The sequence below is a fragment of the Pocillopora damicornis genome, chromosome 5 (assembly GCF_964200805.1).
Source record: "Pocillopora damicornis chromosome 5, jaPocDami1.2, whole genome shotgun sequence".
Lineage (NCBI taxonomy): Eukaryota > Metazoa > Cnidaria > Anthozoa > Scleractinia > Pocilloporidae > Pocillopora > Pocillopora damicornis.
Window position 1 is genome coordinate 4,400,853 of NC_142674.1, and position 19,362 is coordinate 4,420,214.

General features: G+C 35.8%; 3 protein-coding genes across 3 annotated transcripts; 1 reads left to right on the plus strand and 2 right to left on the minus strand.

Moving 5' to 3' along the window:
- Window positions 1-170: 170 nt before the first annotated feature.
- LOC113672518 (mitochondrial-processing peptidase subunit beta) lies at window positions 171-9,532 on the minus strand. Its single transcript, XM_027188806.2, has 17 exons — window positions 9,410-9,532; window positions 9,240-9,299; window positions 8,269-8,358; window positions 7,618-7,704; window positions 7,132-7,261; window positions 6,402-6,600; window positions 5,437-5,516; window positions 5,203-5,312; window positions 4,500-4,604; window positions 4,094-4,156; window positions 3,792-3,862; window positions 3,612-3,677; window positions 2,993-3,078; window positions 2,664-2,694; window positions 2,492-2,549; window positions 1,912-1,987; window positions 171-420 (listed from the first exon to the last, which is right to left on the minus strand). Exons 1-17 carry the CDS (start codon window positions 9,485-9,487, stop codon window positions 356-358), a joined length of 1,455 nt encoding a protein of 484 aa, XP_027044607.1. The 5' UTR covers window positions 9,488-9,532; the 3' UTR covers window positions 171-355.
- Window positions 9,533-9,547: 15 nt separating this feature from the next.
- On the plus strand, window positions 9,548-14,765 carry LOC113672522 (proteasome subunit alpha type-5). The gene is made up of 11 exons (XM_027188809.2): window positions 9,548-9,711; window positions 9,799-9,890; window positions 10,766-10,832; window positions 11,193-11,319; window positions 11,818-11,885; window positions 12,073-12,180; window positions 12,669-12,727; window positions 13,292-13,344; window positions 13,980-14,029; window positions 14,219-14,305; window positions 14,584-14,765. The coding sequence occupies exons 2-11, from the start codon at window positions 9,862-9,864 to the stop codon at window positions 14,662-14,664; spliced, it is 729 nt and encodes a 242-aa protein (XP_027044610.1). The 5' UTR covers window positions 9,548-9,711; window positions 9,799-9,861; the 3' UTR covers window positions 14,665-14,765.
- A 612-nt stretch (window positions 14,766-15,377) lies between these two features.
- Window positions 15,378-19,353, minus strand: LOC113672521 (N-acyl-phosphatidylethanolamine-hydrolyzing phospholipase D). Its single transcript, XM_027188808.2, has 5 exons — window positions 18,948-19,353; window positions 18,004-18,226; window positions 16,805-17,454; window positions 16,195-16,309; window positions 15,378-16,035 (listed from the first exon to the last, which is right to left on the minus strand). Exons 1-5 carry the CDS (start codon window positions 19,049-19,051, stop codon window positions 15,910-15,912), a joined length of 1,218 nt encoding a protein of 405 aa, XP_027044609.2. The 5' UTR covers window positions 19,052-19,353; the 3' UTR covers window positions 15,378-15,909.
- Between the last annotated feature and the right edge of the window lie 9 nt (window positions 19,354-19,362).

Consider the following 19,362-nt stretch of genomic DNA (forward strand, 5'->3'; position numbering starts at 1 on the left):
AGTATATAAGAATTTGGAAGCTAATACATTGCTACATGTTTTACAAGTATATTTTGGATATTCCTGTATCATAACCCTTACGCACTGTCACTTCTTTACTTGTTTTGAGAAGTGTGGCAATCGTAGTTGTTACAGAAACAATAGTGAATAAAATCAAAATAAAACGTAGGTAGATTTAAACTTTTATTAAAACAAGCTTGATTGCGCCGAACCATTCCTTAAATTTTTACAGATCAAAGTTTCACACGACACAAACGATGGAGGGCGGGTACAATGGCCTCTTTGTCTTTCTTTGTGCAGTAATAACAGAACCGATCACCGTGAAATGATAAAGGCGATAGGCATATTATTCTGTTTAAAGTCTCAACCAATACATAGAGCCTCGAATTCTGTTGTATTCATGAAGCTGTTCGATGGGACCTTAACGAAAAAAAAAGATAAGAATAAAGATTGAGCTTACGTTGTTACGCAAATTGGTGTTCATGTTGATTCTCGTGAATAAATTGACTAATAATTAAAAACGGTTGAGTTTGTCACGCAAATCGGCGAAGAAGTTAATTCGTATGAATACATTAACCCTTCAACTCCCAAGATCTGATTGTTAATTCTCCCCTCAAGCTGCTACTCATTTCCTCACAAATTAATTAAGAGAATTTGGTGTATGATCAAGATAACAACTTCTACTTGATAAGTTCAAGTATTCTCACTACTTGTTTACATCTTAATCACCTCTGGGAGTTAAAGGGTTAACTAATTGATAAACCGGGTAAAATATGTCACGCAAATTAGCGTGTACCAAATTTCCTCGAATAAGTCCCCGGGTGCCTATTCACTTATTTAAAATTTGGGTTTCAAGGAAGGCCGCTTTTGGAAAGAGAGTGTTTCATCAAGGGGGCCGGTTATTGACAAACTATTGGCCCGTACTGATTCTGCTGTAGTTGAGGCTTTAAGGTTTTAAGTTATGTGACAACAGAAACACGTTTTCATTGTATTCCTACAGGTTTTCCTCGTATCCATGATCGCGAGGGGCGCTTATTTTACTTTAAGGCCTAGAGGGTGGGTGCTTATTCAGGGGAGGGTACTCATTAAAGCGTGGACGCTTAATCCAGGAAATACGGTTTGTCGATAAACATGAAAAAATGTGTCAGCAAATTAACGTGTACGTCGATTCTAATAGCTTATGACGACGTTCCTATCTTAATTCGCGTGTTTCTTCTATTAAAAACTAATTCTAACTCATCATTACAGAATTGAGGTAATAATTGAGTGATGCAATACCTAACAATAACAATGCTACAGCCTACTACAGGTTCAAGAGTTTCTTACCCCGTTTTAAATCATTGCTTTTCGAAACTAAACTAAACTAGACTAGACTAGACTAGACTAGACAAGACAAAAGAGAAATAAAACAAAACAAATCTAAACAAAACTAAACTACAAAGGGGTAAGTTTCTAAAGAAACTGTGGTGCTGCGTCGGTGGGAGAGTATAGCAGGTAATTTAGTGTTAACAACTGAGTTGAATCGCTCTGACGAAGGGCTAACGCTCGAAACGTCAGCTTTTTTTACCCTTCAAGGTGGCTAATTAACGTTTTCAACTGAGTTGTTAACACTAAATTACCTGCTAAACTAAACTATACTATACTAAAAAAAAAAAAAAAAAGAAAACAAAGGAAGAAAACCTGAAAAACGATAAATCTTGATATGCCGATTCAATTTAAAAATAGTGAAATAATAAAACAAAACAAAAAAAAAAGGAAGTAGATATTGGGTTATTTTCTCTTGGAGATTTAAGGAGAGAGCCTCTGAATGAAGCGCTTGCGGTATTATAAAATTTTATTTCGAACGTAACACTTTCATATCAGTCTCCAAAAGTATTAGCGACAATTTGTAAAATAGGAGAATTTTCTTACCAACACCAACCACGGCCGGGCAGCGATCGTAGATGTATTTTGTGGCAATATCCCTCACCATCTTGGCGTCAACCATCTACAGAAAGAAGTTAATGCAGATGTAAATCAGCAGCAGTAAAATGAAATCTGTAAATTAAATTTTGACCAGCAGTAGATGAACAAGTAAATAAATGGTCATTGCAGATGGGCTGCGTGAAGATTTTCTCACGGGAACGACGACCCATCAAAATTTTCCTCGCTCTCGACGTGGAGCTTCGTCGCTCAGTTGCTAGTGGCGCCCACCTAAGGAGGCCTGGGTTCGAAACTTGTCGAAGCTCAATTTTTGTTTTCAGCTGAGAAGATCACTTTTTCACTTGTATTCACAAACCGGCACAATCTCTAACTCCTACAGGACGCTGACGGGTCCTCAAGATAAACTTTACTTTTAAGAAAGCTCCCTCTTCCTAACAACACGCCTCTTAGCTTGTGATCATTTCTTTTATTTTCATGACCCTTACATTTAATTCAAGACTGGTACTGTACGGAGAAATTAGAAGCCAATCACTCTTAGGGGCAAAGGGAAATCCAATGAAGAACTCACCTCAATTCGTTTGTCGAGCTCAGGGAGGGGAATACGGCGGCCATATGTCAGCATTTGTCTGTGGAATCAACCATAACAATATAATTTAAGTTTAAATTTACGTAAGCTACACAATACTCTCGCCACAGTAGAACCGAAAAAACAAAACGAAAATTAAACAGAAATGACTAACCGTCCGATGTCCTCGCAAATCGGAGTCGATCCTATGGAAAGAAAGAAAACTTGTCAAAAAAAAAACCCTACATAACTTTAATCCTTTTCTTTCCGCCTTACTATGTTTTTAAAGAGAAATACACGCACGAGGATTTATCTCGGGCAGTAAAGGCAACGTTAACACCAGCGCGTCACACGAGGTTACAACTCGGATGCCACTGACAAATTGTCCACGAAACTACCATTGTGTGAAAAGAGTTAAACATGAATGTGTTGTTATTATACCGAAGGCATTTTTCAATTATTTTGTTTCTTCTTCATTAAGAAAAAAACAACAACAAAACATACCATCTAGCTGCATTAGAATGTTGGTCTTCAGCAGATTTTTGGCACGAGCCACCTCATGGTCGGTCACACTGGTACAGATACGCATCCTAAACACCGCGAATCAGCACAATAAAAACCAAATTTTTTAGTAATACAACGGAATTTTGTCACGAACGTAGAAAACCAAGACATTTTTATCCCTCGTGAGGATTAAAGACCCACACAGTTCCAGTTTTTCGGTTGTTATAAAAGCACATTTCCTACAGCACGAAGGACAGGAAAAATGAATCCTTCAGCAAGGCGCAAGAATTCGAACCCCAGATCTTAAGATTTCGCAATATGCTAGTCTATCAACCAAGGTACAGAGAACTTGACGATGAGCTCAGATTGGTTAAAAGGGACCTGAACAGATGATGGTAAGTCATAGATTTTGTTAGTCTCATGAAAAACACTTATAAACCACGAACACATGATGTGGTCTGTCTGTGGTATCTATATTAAAGGTCGGTGTCATAGGGGTGATAGTAGCTGCTGTTGACAACAAGCCCCGTTTGTCGTTATTTTTCGAGCAGGTAACATTGCCCTTAGATACTTTCTACTGACTTTCATTTTTTCCCGAGAGGACGACGTAAAGGCTTACCATTCTTTTTGAATACAATACGTTGTATCATCAATCTTCATTCTATCAGCAACAAAGTAAACACCCCTGGAATAAAGAACAGAATGTATCTAGATGCAGACAGTTACTTGGATGCTCAAACGTCAAAAGGGGTCAAGGAGGGGGTGGGGGTGGGTAGGGTGGGGAAGTCACAGCACTGACCAGAGTCCAGTGTCTGTGTAACATGTGTTGAATGACATGAAGCTGTGAGCCAAGTTATACTCCACCATATCCTGGGAAAAAAAACAGAAAAAAAGAATCAAAACAAATAGGGTTTTAGCCACTTATTGGTTTTCAGTAAGTTTCAGTTTTCAGTGCAATGCTTGTCAAAATAACAGAGTTTTTCAAACTATACCACATCAATGCATTATTAAATGGATGTATACTGGAAATTGTTTGATTTCTCTCAAAATTCTTTGTGGAATATAACAAGAATGATATTTAGATCATAGTTGCCATCTTACCTGGGCAAGTTTGCTGCTGATGTTTCTACCAGCACTAAATGATCTATCCCAGCTACCAATCAACTACATTAAAAAAGAAAAAAACAGAGGAAACTTTCTAAATGGAAAAAAAAAGGAAAAGAGAAATGGAGACAAGGACTTGTCATTGATATATTTCTTACAATTATTCAGTAAATTATTTCTCTTATTGCGATTTCTTTATTAGCAACTGCGGGCAATCACAAGAAATCATAATGACAATTCATTCAGATTTATGCTTTTCTTTGGGAGAAATAATGTAAAAAATTTTAACTCACCTTACCTTGTACTTTTCCCAAAAAGCAAATTACATCAAAACTGATTACTGATTATAATTTTATCACAATATTAGGAATTGCACAATTAAACATGTTCAAGCACAACCTACCATATTGGCAACCATCAGGCCAAAGTAGTCAGGATGAGTCCAGCCACATCCCTCAACGGCAAGAGCTACATGGGCCAATGGCATGTCATCATCACGGACACGAATCTATCATTCAAAAATCTTCATTAATAATTGTATATCAATAACAATTTTTAACCTACATGTGTTAAAAATGATAATAAAGTTGCTGGCAACTAGAATATCACTAGTCCCCAGAAGTGATGAACTTAAAGCTATGTAAATGATCTTTTAAGTGAACTAGCACTTCACAAAGGAGCATTTTTCATTTGTCTTTTCACTTCAATTAAAAGGGTGATTGTTAATGAGTAGAGAAACTGGCTTTTTTTGCATATACAACTGCAGAAAGAAATTTAAAAATCATACTTTTCTGGCCACTTAATTGATCCATCTAGTAATTAAAACAAATCTGTATAATGAGCACTTGCCACCTGTGTGAAAAAGTTTATTTTGGACCATTTTGGGTCTATGCCTCTGTGCCTTATACATGAATAAAGGTGGTAAGTTGCTAAAGAAACTGCAGTGCTGCATTGCTTGGGGGGTATTACTAGAAAATTTAGTTTTATCTACTATAAAAAGTTTCTAAAGCTGATGTTTCGAGGATTAGCCCTTTATCAGAGCAGAGATACATTGTCAACTCAGTGGATAAAACCATATCATATTGTGCCTGATAAAGTCAACTTACCTCACTGCCTGTATACCTGCATGGGTTGACCACATCTTGTGATTCATAGGTTGATCTTAAACCGCTGAAATTTTGTTCTGCAAGCTTGACCAGAGCATCATGATCCACACCTAGACCAAGACAAATTCACAGTGAAGAGAAGACAAACAGCTCACAAGACTGCCTCTTTTTATAAATTCACTTCTCCAGACTGAATCAGTGAAAAAAGTATACTGTAAGGAAGAAAGAATTTACCTCCAGCTGCCGCAAGAACCATTCTTGGAGCACTATAGTGTTTGCTGATATATTCTACAAGATCATCACGGGTTATAGTCCTAGAAAATGAGCAAAAAACGTTAACATTACTCTTTCAACACTTAAATCAAAATGAACTCAAACACACCAACATGTTAAAAAGTATCTTTAGTATTAATCCTTTAACCCACAAGAGTGACAGGCTTCCAATTTTTCCTCACAGTATTCCCCTTGAACAAAATGTTGAGGTCATGAGAATAAAGGAAATGATCATTAATTTAGGAATCTCTTGAAAGTCAAACAAACTCTCTGCCTCAGTAACAGAGGAAAGGTCTTGTAAGCGTATATACTGTTACAGTAATGACTATAACATTCCTTCATGTAGCCGGCAGTCTGCTTGTTTAATTTTTTTGTTTTCATTAATCCTTGGTGATGTTACACTTTTTATTTATCTGATTTGATCATTCCTTTTCTTCCTTATTTTCTTTTCAATTATTATTTTACAACCCTGACATAATATTACAAAGCATCACTTTCAATTACCTTTTCCCTCTACAATTTGCTTACATCAATCAACAAAAAATATGCCTGTTACTGACATCACAACTCTAAACAGATCTACCAACAACAGCCTTCTTTATTCACAACACGTCTATAGGTAGGTAAAATAACATTAAAACTATAACAAACACCACGAAACTGAGAAGAGGGTGTGCTTGCTGTTGTAATTTCTTTTGTTTGGATTTGACCCTTTACACCCTAATTTATTCATACTGTTATATATACATTTATAAAGTGCTGACAAGGAGAATTTATTTAACAATCAAGAGCTTCTTTAGCTGCTGATCACTGCCATTAGTCTTGTGCTTTAAATGTGTGATCCAGGGGTGATATTGTACAGTGAAATAAGATACTTGTCACTCTTAGAGGGTAAAGGTTCAATAAATTCAATTGAGTCTACTTACTTGACATTATGAGTTGGCCCAAGAATTGTTCTTCCAAGTGGGGTGCCCTGGTAGGCTGTGGCATGGAGATGATCAAACACCACTTCTTCTAACTGGGTGTCAACTTCCTGCATTTCACGTAGAATCACGCCTCTCTCTCTTTCAATTTCAGCCTCACCCAAAGTTGAATTCTGAATAATGTCAGCCAGGATGTCCACAGCTGAAAAATTTCATGCACATTTGATTACATTTGCATGTAGAAGTTAGAATTTTGAAAAAAAATAAAGTCCAGGTTAAAAAGATTTCAAACTAGTTTGATTTGCTTTCTCCTTTGTTCAAGATACCGTACATTAACCCCATCAATCTGCCATTTTCATCACTGCATGCATTTCTGGACACAACTGGAACAGACGAGCATGCAAATCTACCTGGTTTTATTTGTAATTTAATTAAGCTACAGCCTTAGATCACAAGATTAGTGACAGATATAAGTTTAAATGATCTTTATTCACTTAGGATTTCTGAAAATAAGAATTCTAATAAGGTGCTAGGCATAATTTAGAATCTTCAAAGCTAATGAAATCAGTCAAATTATTTCACTTCTAGTGAGAGACCTTAAAAAAATTTTCTTGTAACAATATACCTACAACTACCGACAAAAAGATGAGATAAAGGAAAGAAACATGAACTAGCTAGAAAAACAGTACAGATCAGCAAATACAGTCCTCATACATGTTGTAAAACACTTCACCTTTAGGAATGTCTTGGCTAAAGACCTTGGCATAATACACAGTCTGTTCACGAGAAGTGTAGGCATTCAAATGAGCTCCCATGTTCTCTACCTCCAGCTCAAGATCCATCTGTGAGCGATTCTTTGTACCCTGAGAGCCCAATGATTAAAAAAAAAAATGACTTATTGTCAAAGAAATCTTCTATGTCATAAGGGGTCCCATGATTGTACAAAATATAACTATCTCTTTATATTAGGGCTGGTGAGACTGTGTCAAGATTTTTGCTTAAACAGGAGGTCCCAAGAAATATTTATTTGGAAGAGTGATGTCTTAATGATGATTATGATGATGAGGCTGGTAATTTTTCCAATGGTAGACAACTTTTAATTAGTTTTCTTCAAAAAATATCAATCCACAAAAACAACAGCAGAAAACATAATAAAGGAATGAGAAACATTAGATCAGAGGAGAAAATGAAGAAAGGAGGAAAGGAATAAAGGACAGACCTTAAATGCCATGTGTTCCAAAAAATGTGCAACTCCATTGTTTTTTTCTGTTTCAAATCTACTACCAGCATCTATCCACAAACCCACCTATGAAAATAACATCAACATGTTTAGATTTCCTTCCATGAGATGCAAAATCATTTTGACCAGTAAATTAACAAAAAATGATAGCTAATCCTTGTATTATTAACCAAGGAAGGATGTTAATATACATGTGGTAAGAATGTAAAACTCCAGAATCAGCTACACAAGATAAAAGATGACTGATCTAAATGGCAATGCTACTGCATGTATGTTCAGAGCCACATATGGGTAAAGGAGGCAAACTGATGAGAGCCGTGCCCTTTGTTACAGTCATGCATTGGATAATAAAACTTTTTTCCAAAAACTCTAATACTGGTTATTGCAAAATTCTTCAGTTCATGATTCTTGAAACTTCCAAGGATCTACATGCAGGATAAATTTCAAATTCAAGACTGTCAATTTACACTTGATTGTCACTATTCAGTACATCAGGAAGGAACAAATGAAGTTTTTCTAAACCTAATTCAAATTACCTAGGATTAATCTTGAGTCCTTCAAATACAACTTAAATCTCTGCAAGGTTACATGTCAACTAACAAGTTCTATACAAAAAAATTATCCACATACTGTGGCTGTTGAAAGCCCTGAGTCTTCAGTAGCAACCCTCAAACCATTGGCAAGTGTGGTAACTTTAGTCTCAGGTACATTGTACAAAGACTGTTGGAGTAGAAAGAAATAAGATCAATTATGCTGATGGAAGAAACTTCCCTTAGCAAATAATCAAATGGACATAGAGTAAACTCTGACATACAATTTATGAATACTTCCAAAAATTCTAGAGCACTATCATAAAATCTGGCTGAGGCTCAAAACATTGCCAAGATGATTGATACAAATTGCAAATAAACCTATGTCCTGAACAGAATGATGAAAAAAACTTTTAATCTCCTAGTGGACTTAGGACCCACATTTGAGGAAACAATTATATTTCAATAATTAACTTATTTAAGTTGATAAAAAACTGAGTTCTTAAACCCATTCAATACCATGAATCACCAAAAAAAATTATATCTAGCCAAGCAATTCCTTCTCATACAGAAAGATTACAAGAAAAATCTAAATATTTGATTAATTAATATCAAAATTCTCAGAACTGAAATTATAATAACAGCCTGTACTGCAGTATCGAGAATTCACCTTTAAATCTGTGGGGGTTGGAGGAGAGGGGGGGAGGGGGGTGGAGGGGTTGAAAGTAACGAGCACCACAGATTCAGTAGACAAACAGGATAACCCTCTTAGTGAGGGCTGTGTTCAAAGGATGGATGAATGGGGTTTCCAGTTCGCACATTACTTCCTAGAAGATTATACTTAGTTAGTTAAGTAAATTACAAACTCGTTCTCGGGGGAAAATTGTTTCGGTTTAGTCTAATTTAAAGGTCAGTCAGATAGGCAGGACATACGGATTTACATGTACAGACTCAAACTTTGCTGTATTTCAGTGTAATGTTTAGGAAATAGCACCTTCTTCTCTACGGAAATGACACATACAAGGATTAAATCACTGATAAATGTTTTTTATCAAAGAAATGATCACTCACCTGTTCATATGATAGAGCTGTTGATCCGTACCTCTTACAGGCCAATATGCCGGTTTTACCCTGCAAAAGTACAAACAAATTTGAAACTTTTTAAAGCAAAGAAGGAAGTTTTATCCCTTTAAAACCAGAAGTAATCCATAAATATAACTATTTTCATATAAATAACATACTTTTGGCGTTAAAGAAAGAAGATTCGTTAATCTACCGGCATTTTTCAACCCATGACGAAAGGCGATTGGGGACGCCATGTTGAATCGTAGCGAAGAGTACAGATCTGATAGGGAGAGGTATGGGTATGAAATTATTCTGAGCATATATTTTCTTGGTGAAATGCTGACACTCCAGTTGACGGGCTCTAGGAAACTTGCACACTCATAGTTAATAAGCTCCTTTGGACTGAAATTTTCACGAAAAATTTGTTGGTTCTACCACGATTTGCGCTGCTTTGTGTAAATTTCACTCTTTGAATACTGTAAGTACCTAGAATCATGAAGACATGAGACTGGCATTGCTTCATTTTGTTCTAAAAAAAGCTAACCTCGACTATGTTGTTTGACAGTTTAGAATTAAGAAACCTCGTGGCCTTGATACTTAACATCAAGAATCATTTGAAGAATTGATAATGTTTCTCACAAGATCAGAGTACGACAGGTTAGTGTACTTCCTTAATTACGTCGAAAATGGCCACAGGATTGTTTGAGGGAAAATTAAATTTTATGTAGATATCTACAGACGAAGGTGTCTGAGATACTCAATTGACTAGGTGTATTAGAGTATATGGTTCGAATCTTTAAATTAAAGCTTGATCGTGTTTGAATGCGATCGTTCGCGTGAGAGTAATCCTGAAAAGATGTATTCTTGATTTCAACGATTAGTGTTTCACCAAAGTGAGTAGAAGTCTGCATGTGAATCTACCCGTGTTCTGGAAAAGTACAATGTACGTGTTGGTCACTCCAACAGCAAGAGTAATTTACATGACTGACGCTACTCAGACAATATTATTGTAGACTGTTTCACATTTGTATTTTAAGCTACACATGGTTTGGGGAATGGTATCAAGGAAAAACGATGGGTTTCACAAAAGTCTCATCTGATCTTGTAATCATGTCAGCTGTTGCATTGCAATCTTTGGGATAAGTGTAGAACTCTTGCATTCTTTTCAAAGTTCACAAGTTCTGAAAAATTTTTACTTGTTGCTAAGGGTATAGAGTTAGAATAGCTAGGAATTATTCATTGTTAGTGACAAAAGTCTTAGTATAATTGTTGCTCTTTGAAAATTTAGCTGATGTATTGCAATAACAGAAGAAAAAGAGTGACTGAAACCCTAACACTGCACTTTCCTGTAATTCATTGTACCTTTTAACACCTTGAATGAAGGGCTCATAATTATAAGTAAATAAGTCTCAATCTCTGACTTTTCAAATATTGGTCTGTCTCTTGAGAATATGAGATTTTACCATTTGCCAGCTCATATATGCAAAGGGGTAAGAGGCAATAAATACTGTTAATGTAAATATTTTTTTTAGAGGTGTCAACACCTTTTCACCAGAGGGTCGTCTCTTTCAAGTGGAATATGCAATAGAAGCCATAAAAGTAAGCCATGACCTTTTTACACCCAGATATCAGTATCGATATTCTCCATGCTGTTCTCTATACATTTCTTAGGGTGCTGACAAGGAGAATTTGTTTAACTATCAGTAAGCTCTTTACCTGGAAATCATCAATTCTATTTTTATCAACTTAATGTTTGATTTAGTAGAGATTCTGTATTGAGAAATTAGATGTTAGTTACTCTTAGGGGTTGAAAGATTAATTCTGTCTGTCAGCCTGTCTGTCTGTCTAACTGATTGACTGAATGTCTACAGACCAACCAGCTGATCATTCAAATTTTCTCTATTTTGTCTGTCAAATCTGTCAATAGAAAGCTTAAAGCTTTTCTTTTTGAATATACAGCTTGGATCAACTGCTATTGGCATACAGACATCAGAGGGTGTTGTGCTTGCTGTGGAAAAACGGATCACCTCCCCACTAATGGAACCAACCAGTGTTGAAAAAATTGTGGAAATTGACAGTCATATAGGTAATTAAAATTAGATTCACAGCATCTGCTACAATGTTCAGAGAATAAAAATTCAGTTCACGCGTATTTTTATTCAGAAGCCTTACGCTATCTTTTTCCAGTATAGTAATGAAATATGAATGTATAAGATGCTCAGTGTGCACACACTGCCAAAATTTTATAATCCTTTACACCTCAAGATTATTTGTACTTGTGTTATAACTTTGAGCACGTATTACATGAAATATGCATTTGTTTATAGTCAATCCAGTGCATGTAATTTTTTCATGTGTATTTTTAAGTTTGATTATTTGATGCAGGCAAATGATTGATGCTGATATGCTGCATGACCTGTTATGTCTTAACTGCAAACTGCAAACTTGTGGGAGACGGCCAAAACTTTGTTCTGCTGCTAGATAGGATGGAATATTGTTAAAAGAGTTTTTGTTAAATGATTTTTCTCCCATTTTTCTTCATTTTAGATATAACATACATATCTACTTCTGTCTTCATTCTTAGGTTGTGCTATGAGTGGGCTAATTGCTGATTCCAGAACAATGGTGGATAAAGCAAGAGTGGAAGCACAGGTAAACTGAGTCATTTGGGAAAAGGGTTTGTTATAGAAGGACATAAAATTTGAGATTGGTGATTGATATATGTAATTAGGACTTCACAATGTAATTGTGATGATTATACACTATTTTGAAAAAGTAATTTTCCCTATGATTACATGTGAATGCTGTTGTTGTTGTTTTTTTTTTATAATAATTATAGAATCACTGGTTCACATATAATGAGAAGATGAGTGTGGAAAGTGTCACACAAGCTGTATCAAACCTTGCACTTGAGTTTGGAGATGATGATGCCAGAGAAGGAGCAATGGTAAGGAAGTCTGCTCACCTTTTTTAAAGTCAAACAATTTTATCAAGTGCCTTTATAAGTGAGTGAAGCTCTATGATCAATGATGAAGTGTATATGGGGTCTTCCACTGCAACCAAATAAATCTATGATAGGAAATGCTTGCAAGACAGTGAGTGCTTCTGTAGCTAGTAACTCCAGCAACAAAGTAATGATCAACTACTCTAGGCACTGTTTATACCTCCTCAATTCATGGTACATCAAGGGAAGGGAAGGATGATGATGATGAGCATGTGACAATTTTCTCATAAACTTTCCAATAAGGAAGAAGAGAAAACTTCTGTTTCACAGGATAAAGACAAGGTCTGCACTGTCTTGAAATACCTTGACCATAAGAAATGAAATACTCTGCTCAAACTACACTTAGGGATGCCTCTCCATCTCATGAATTTTACTAAATTTCATTTGACTTGCATATAAAGTAAATTAAACTAATTTTTTTCTTTCTCCAGAGTCGTCCATTTGGTGTAGCTTTGCTATTTGGAGGAGTAGATGCCAAAGGCCCTCAACTGTAAGAATTTTAACCCTTTACACCTTAATTTCAGTTTGAATATTCTCCATACTGTTCTCTATAAATTTCCTATTGTAGTTTTAAGGAGAATTTGCCTAACAATCAAGAACTTCTTGAGTTTGTAATATTGTCCATAATTCTCATAGCATTAATGTTTGACTCAGGTGTTGGGAGAAATTAGATTCTTATCACTAATAAGGGTGAAAGAGTTAAATAAAACCTGATTTGGTCATTTCCTTGATGGTCAATTTTTTCTGGGTACACACATGCATAATTTCCATCCTTTTTCAAAATTTATCAACTGCTACGGAATATGAGAAGGAAAATTTACTTGATTCAATTGATGCTCAATGATAAAGCAACATGAATACTAATGGAGAGGTCATAGACTGAACACAAGAAAGTTTCCAAGTATTCTCTGGTCACTAAATAATGAAGTTCATCCTTTAAAAAAATCATTTTCCTTGTACTCTTCCCTCTTCCTTCTATCAGTGGGGTGACACCAAATTTTAAAAATAATCATAACTAACCATTGTAATAATTATTATTATCTTTTTTTTTTAGTTATCACTTGGACCCCTCTGGGACATTTTTCCAATATGATGCAAAAGCCATAGGTACAAACCAAATGAAGGTTGAAGATATGTCAATAATATTAAATAATGAACCAAATTATGCACATTATTATGCTTATGGTTGGAAGACAAATGTTTCAATCACTATACCATTAACAAAATTTGGGTTTTTTCACCTAAAACAATTGAAATGGATTCTATGTTGCCATGGTTCTGTTGAGTTACAGATCACATGATGTTGTCTGTGATCTGTTACTGAACAAATATGTACATGTAGCAACATGGATTGTATCTAATAAATCTATCTTCCACTGGCTAAGAGTGGATTGGAGATTCTCTATTCATTTGGTGTATCACCAGATTTATAACAGGGTAATCTGGTATTATTGACTGAGTTGATAAAATTGGCCACCATAAAGGGTTTCAAAGCTGATGTTTCAAGAATTAACCCATTTAACCCTTAGAGTGAATGGTGAAGAGCATCTGACAAAGGGCTGGTGCTTGAAATGTCAGCTTTGAAACTCTTTACGGTGGCCAATTTATGTTATCAACTCAGTTAATAATACCTAATTACCCTGTTATACTCTCCCACTGAAGCAGCACCACAGTTTCTATAGAAACTTACCACTTTATCACCACATTTAGTTTATCTCATAATCTGGATTATTTAATCACAGGTTCTGGGTCAGAAGGAGCACAACAAGCTCTAGAAGAAGTTTATGACAAGGTAAAAAATTTTAAAATGTCTCAACAGGCTGTAAATTCTTTGATTATCACTGACAGTGGTTATTATCAAACTTGTTGTTGGTATACTACTGGCTTTGCATAACTAACTTGTAGAGAAGTAAATCTTAAAATTTCCTGGTTTGCTTTGTACAGTCTTGTATGTTTCTTATCTTCTTGTATCTTGTTGCAGTCCATGACACTGAGAGGAGCTTGTAAATCAGCTCTAACAATACTCAAACAAGTTATGGAGGAAAAACTCAATGCTACAAATGTAGAGGTTAGATATTTTGATGTTGTAATGTAGCAAATTTAATTAGTGGGAAGTGGCAAGGATTTGGTGATTGATTGATTGTTTGAAAGGTTTCCTGATTTCAAGAGTTAATGTTTGAATAAATGAATGGAATAATGGATGGATGAATAAAGAAATGAGAACAGGGAAGAGGAAAGTGGCTGGTGGACTGACCAACTTGCTGACATACTTTCCACACAATACAGCTTTATAAGGCCATTGTGATGATTAGACTTGCACAGCTAACACTAATTTGTTGTTTACAGCTTGGAACCTCAACACCAGACAGAAAATTCCGGATGTTTACTAAAGAGGAGATTGAGACACTTGTACAAGAAATAAAATAACTGCAACTTCAAGCCAATGAAAAATTACTTTGTTTAGGTCACCCAGTATTCTCTGGCACTTAGTGTTTGTTCATAATAAAGTGGATTGGTGTTAATATAAATGGTCTGAATTGTTGTTTTAAATTGGGAGAAAGGGGTGTTTATAGAACGACAGGCTCCCTTGAACTGACTTGTGAATGTAGCAGACTGTCACACATGAGCAAGAAGTCAGATGGGTATATTCACATGTTTGTTTTGCAGAAGACATATTTACACCGATATAAAGGCTCATTGTGTGAGCTTGGGTTACCTGTGACTAGAGGAAGCACTATCATGGGTGTGTCTGTTACTTGCATATCCATTAAACATCAGCCATGCTGTATTAGTCCATAGCAGTAACAAATGGATGAGTTTGCAAATTTGTTGTTAGTAGGTTTTGGGATATTTCGAGTTCTTGAGGGATTTTTAGAGGAAAAAATTAGGAATTTCTACATTACTTTTGGAAGCAGTTTTTTGTATTTTGGTGTATCAGCCAGCATATAGTATCAGAAGGCTTGGACCTGTTATGCAGACTTCTAAAGCCTCACACAAACATTGCGACAGTTTTTTTAAATTTTTATTTTGAGCTAATGTATCAGAGAACTTCTCCTTTCAAGTGGGAGGCAGCTGTGAAAATTTATTGGACACGCTGCAAGAGCAGACATTTTCTCAAAGCTGTTGTCAAAATAATGTTATTGTCTTGTAAATGGTATTTTATTTCTCGTTTTACAGTTTTCCATTTCTTTTTCATTTTTAATTTTGTGTGTCTTGGCTTCTTGGCTTCTACATCTTTAGTGTTTAAAAGCTGTCAAATGAAAGCTGTAAGATATACATGTATGTACTTTAAAAAAATAATTCTTTAACCAGAGAAAGCTTGTTATGAAAACACCAATTTCAACCCCAGTTCTTCATCTGTTTATGAATAAAATGAATACTTTACTGTATATACTATATGTCTACATATACTATCTAACAAAACTATTAACAATTCTATAATATTCACTAAATAGCATATGAGTTGTTGTTTTAATTCAAAAGTTTCCACACAAGAAATATTTGATACTATTTCCCTTTTTTCCATAATCTTGAAAAAAACGTCTCAACTGGTTTGAAAAATTTGAACTATCAAATAGACACTGTAGATAAAATACTGTTGAAGGACTAATAATATTACTATATATGGATGAAAAGGAATAAGTATGCAACACTGGCATTTTTTCTACTTATTTAATCACTCTCCTGTGACCTTTTAACAACTTTAGTTTCACCATGTTTAATGGTATGAAACTCAGCCCGAGGAATACCTTTCATGTCTAATGTTTCAATTAACTTTCTTGGTGGGTCCAGATAATGCTACACGAGGAAAAAAAAAAGAAAGAGAAATGGTCAAATATCCTGCAAAACATGGAAAAACATGGGCTCTTGTTCAAGGAAATATGGCTAAATGTTTTTTTAATTAATTCCAATGCAAAGACTGAAACAGTAAAGAAATTATATATTTATAACACTCGCCTCATATGATAAATTAAATGTACCCCAATGAATTGCAACAGAAGAGTTAGATTTAACATCTTGGTGAATCTCTACAGCTTCCTGTGGGTTAACATGCTGGAAAGACATCAATCCCCTGTTTAAAAACAAAAGAAGCATCTTTGCTGAGTACAACAGGATAATTTTGGTTTTATCAACTGAGTTGATAATGTAAATTGGCCACCGCAAAATGTTTCAAAGCTGACATCTCGGGCATTAGCCCTTTCATCAGAGCAAATGATGAAGGGCTAATGCTTGAAATGTTAGCTTTGAAACATTTTGCAGTGGCCAATTTACATTTCAAACTCAGTTGATAAAACCAAAATTATCTTGTTTTACTCCCAAAGAAGCAGGAGCACAGTTTCTTTAGAAACTTACCCCTTTATTCATTTGTTTATTTATTTGTTTAATCACATCGATCATACATCTATCATTTACCAGCATTACACTGGTCAGAAGTGAAAGCAAACTTCACTGATTCGTTCATTTCTCAGCACCTTTTCAATTAAGGTTTTCATTTATCCCTGATGAAATCTTCTATGACCAAAGAAGGGGTCTCACTATGACAGACTTAAGAGGTTTTATCCCTTACCTTGGTTCATATGCTCCAATAGGGATAGCTGCCAGATCAAATGGACCATATCGCTTGCCTATTTGTTTAAATATGTGACAGTAACCAGAATCACCAGCAAAGAAAAATCTGTGTTGTGGACCTATGATTGACCAACTTCCCCAAAGAATCTCATTTGTATCATTTAGTCCTCTGCGGCACCAGTGTTGTGCTGGAGTAAATGCAAACTTCACTGCCTTTTCATCTTTTGTGAAGTTTGGGTGAGACAGTTCATCCCACCATTCCAGTTCAAAAACATTATTACAACCACAATTTTTCATCCATGGGCGAAGTCCCATAGGCACATACCAGAGGAGTTTATGGCCAAACCTCTTGTTCAGGTTACACACTGAGTTGTAATCAAGGTGATCATAGTGATTATGGCTGATACACACAGCATCAATTTCTGGAAGTTCATCAACAGTGCAAGGAGCAGGGCGATATCTTTTGACTCCAAATCCCTGAACAGCACCACAATAATCACTAAATACTGGATCTATTAGGATGTTAAGTCCTTCCATTTGGACTAAAACAGTTGCATGTCCAATCCAAGTAAGCTGAATGCTATTAGATGCTGGAGATTCTAATCTTGCTTTGTCTGGTTTGAGAACTGGGAGGGTCCTGTCCAGTTTCTAGATAATAAATTTAAATATATTTGGTTAAACCAGCAGAAAATCAGTATTCAACCTTTTAAGACCTGAGAGATTCATAAGCATCAAATTTCTTGTCACAATAAAGACATTATCACAAGTAAAGGTCATTAGACTTAGGGAAATAATCATGAAAGGATAACTTTGTTAACCTCAAAAGATTTCTCACTGAAAGGAAGAGTATGTTCCTGAATGAACAAACTTTTAAATTGACTTATAAACAAAGATGTTCAAGGAGATATTTACAACTTACAGCTGACATTTCAAGCACCTAGCCCTTTTCTCAGAGTGAATGATCATTGCTGTTTACTCAGGAATTTGAGGGGGAGGGGGGCAGTTGTACAAGAGTTCTCCTTGTTATTCAGCTTCTTGTATATATGAAATACAGCATTATCTTTTCAGCCTCAATCCTGGCCTGGCTGGTGGAGACCCTCATCAAAAAACACTACTTCACACACAAAAAAAGAGGTTTTGTCTAGCATACTAAAGATTCAAAATTTAATATTTTAAGATAATGACACTTAAGTGAACCTTATCATCAAACTGGAAAAAATCTTTCAGTCCTCCTCCTGGTACACTGCTGTTATTAGGAGACCCCAAAAACCATTGAGCAGCAACAAGCATTGAGGGCAATCGTGACCCACTCCATGGAAGAACAAATCTTCCATTCACTTTCTTGGCTTTAGGATACTCTGTGCTATCATAAAAAAGCTTGGCATTTTCTTTTTCTGTTGATGTTGCTGTGGTCTTTTGTCTGTTAAAACAAGTTTAACCTGTTACAGGGGTGTGACTTGGCAGAGCCTGTATGACACAAGACTATCATTGACTTGGGTAAATTTTAAACCCCTTACACCCTAACATCAGTAAGCAAATTCCTTGGGTAAATTTTTAACCCCTTACACCCTAACATCAGTAAGCAAATTCTCCCTACTATTCTCTATACATTTTATACAAAGTCAACAAGGAGAAATTGATTAAAAATAAAGAGTGTCCTTAGTTGGTGATCATTTCATTTATTCTCGTGACCTCAATATTTGCTTCAGGGGTGATACTGTGGAGAGAAATTGGATGCTCATCACTATGGGTTCAAAAGCTTAATTGTCCTCTCTAGAAGCTCCTAAGTAATGGGCTTCCTAGATCTCTGAGACATGATAATCGCGGAATAGAAATGTTAAATCTATCGATATTCCGGTTATACAGTCACAACTTACAGCACACTTAAATCAATATTTACATCACTCAATAAATATATTTGACAACATTAATACCGGTATCCATAGTAAACATACGGTCATGCAGTCGTGTCGATCTATTCCCATGATGAACGCATTCTTAAAGATACGACACAACAGCATACACTGATTAGTGTCTTTACCCTGCCTGCTTTCGTCTCTGTTCAAAGGAGCAACAGTTCGTCTTACGTCATACAAGTCTTTGCAAAAATAGTACGAGCAACTCAGGTGTTTGTATACTACCTTCCGTGGAGAGAGATTCCCTCAGAGCTTCTAATAACGGCGGAGCGAATCAAATCTGTATTTTGAAAGTGTAAGAAACCTCTTCTACCGAGCTTCCACAGCATACTTGCGTCAGACAAATCAACTTATAAAATGTGGTTCCATAAATCTTGCAACTCCGACCGCCATTTTGAAAGTGAACGGCCGAAGGGCCTGGAGTTGAAAATTTCCCTGGGGTGTTCCCAGGTTCCACTCGGTAAAAACTTGGGAAGTAGAGAAAAAAAGAGGCGAAAAATAAGTGGGAGGTAATAAGATGGCCTAAAAATAGAAAAAGAAGAATGATGAAATTTGGACAAAGTATATCTTGGGAAATGGATTTTTACTCACCTAAATTTTTCCATCTCTGGCCCCTTTGCTTTCCAAGGCCCTTTTAGCA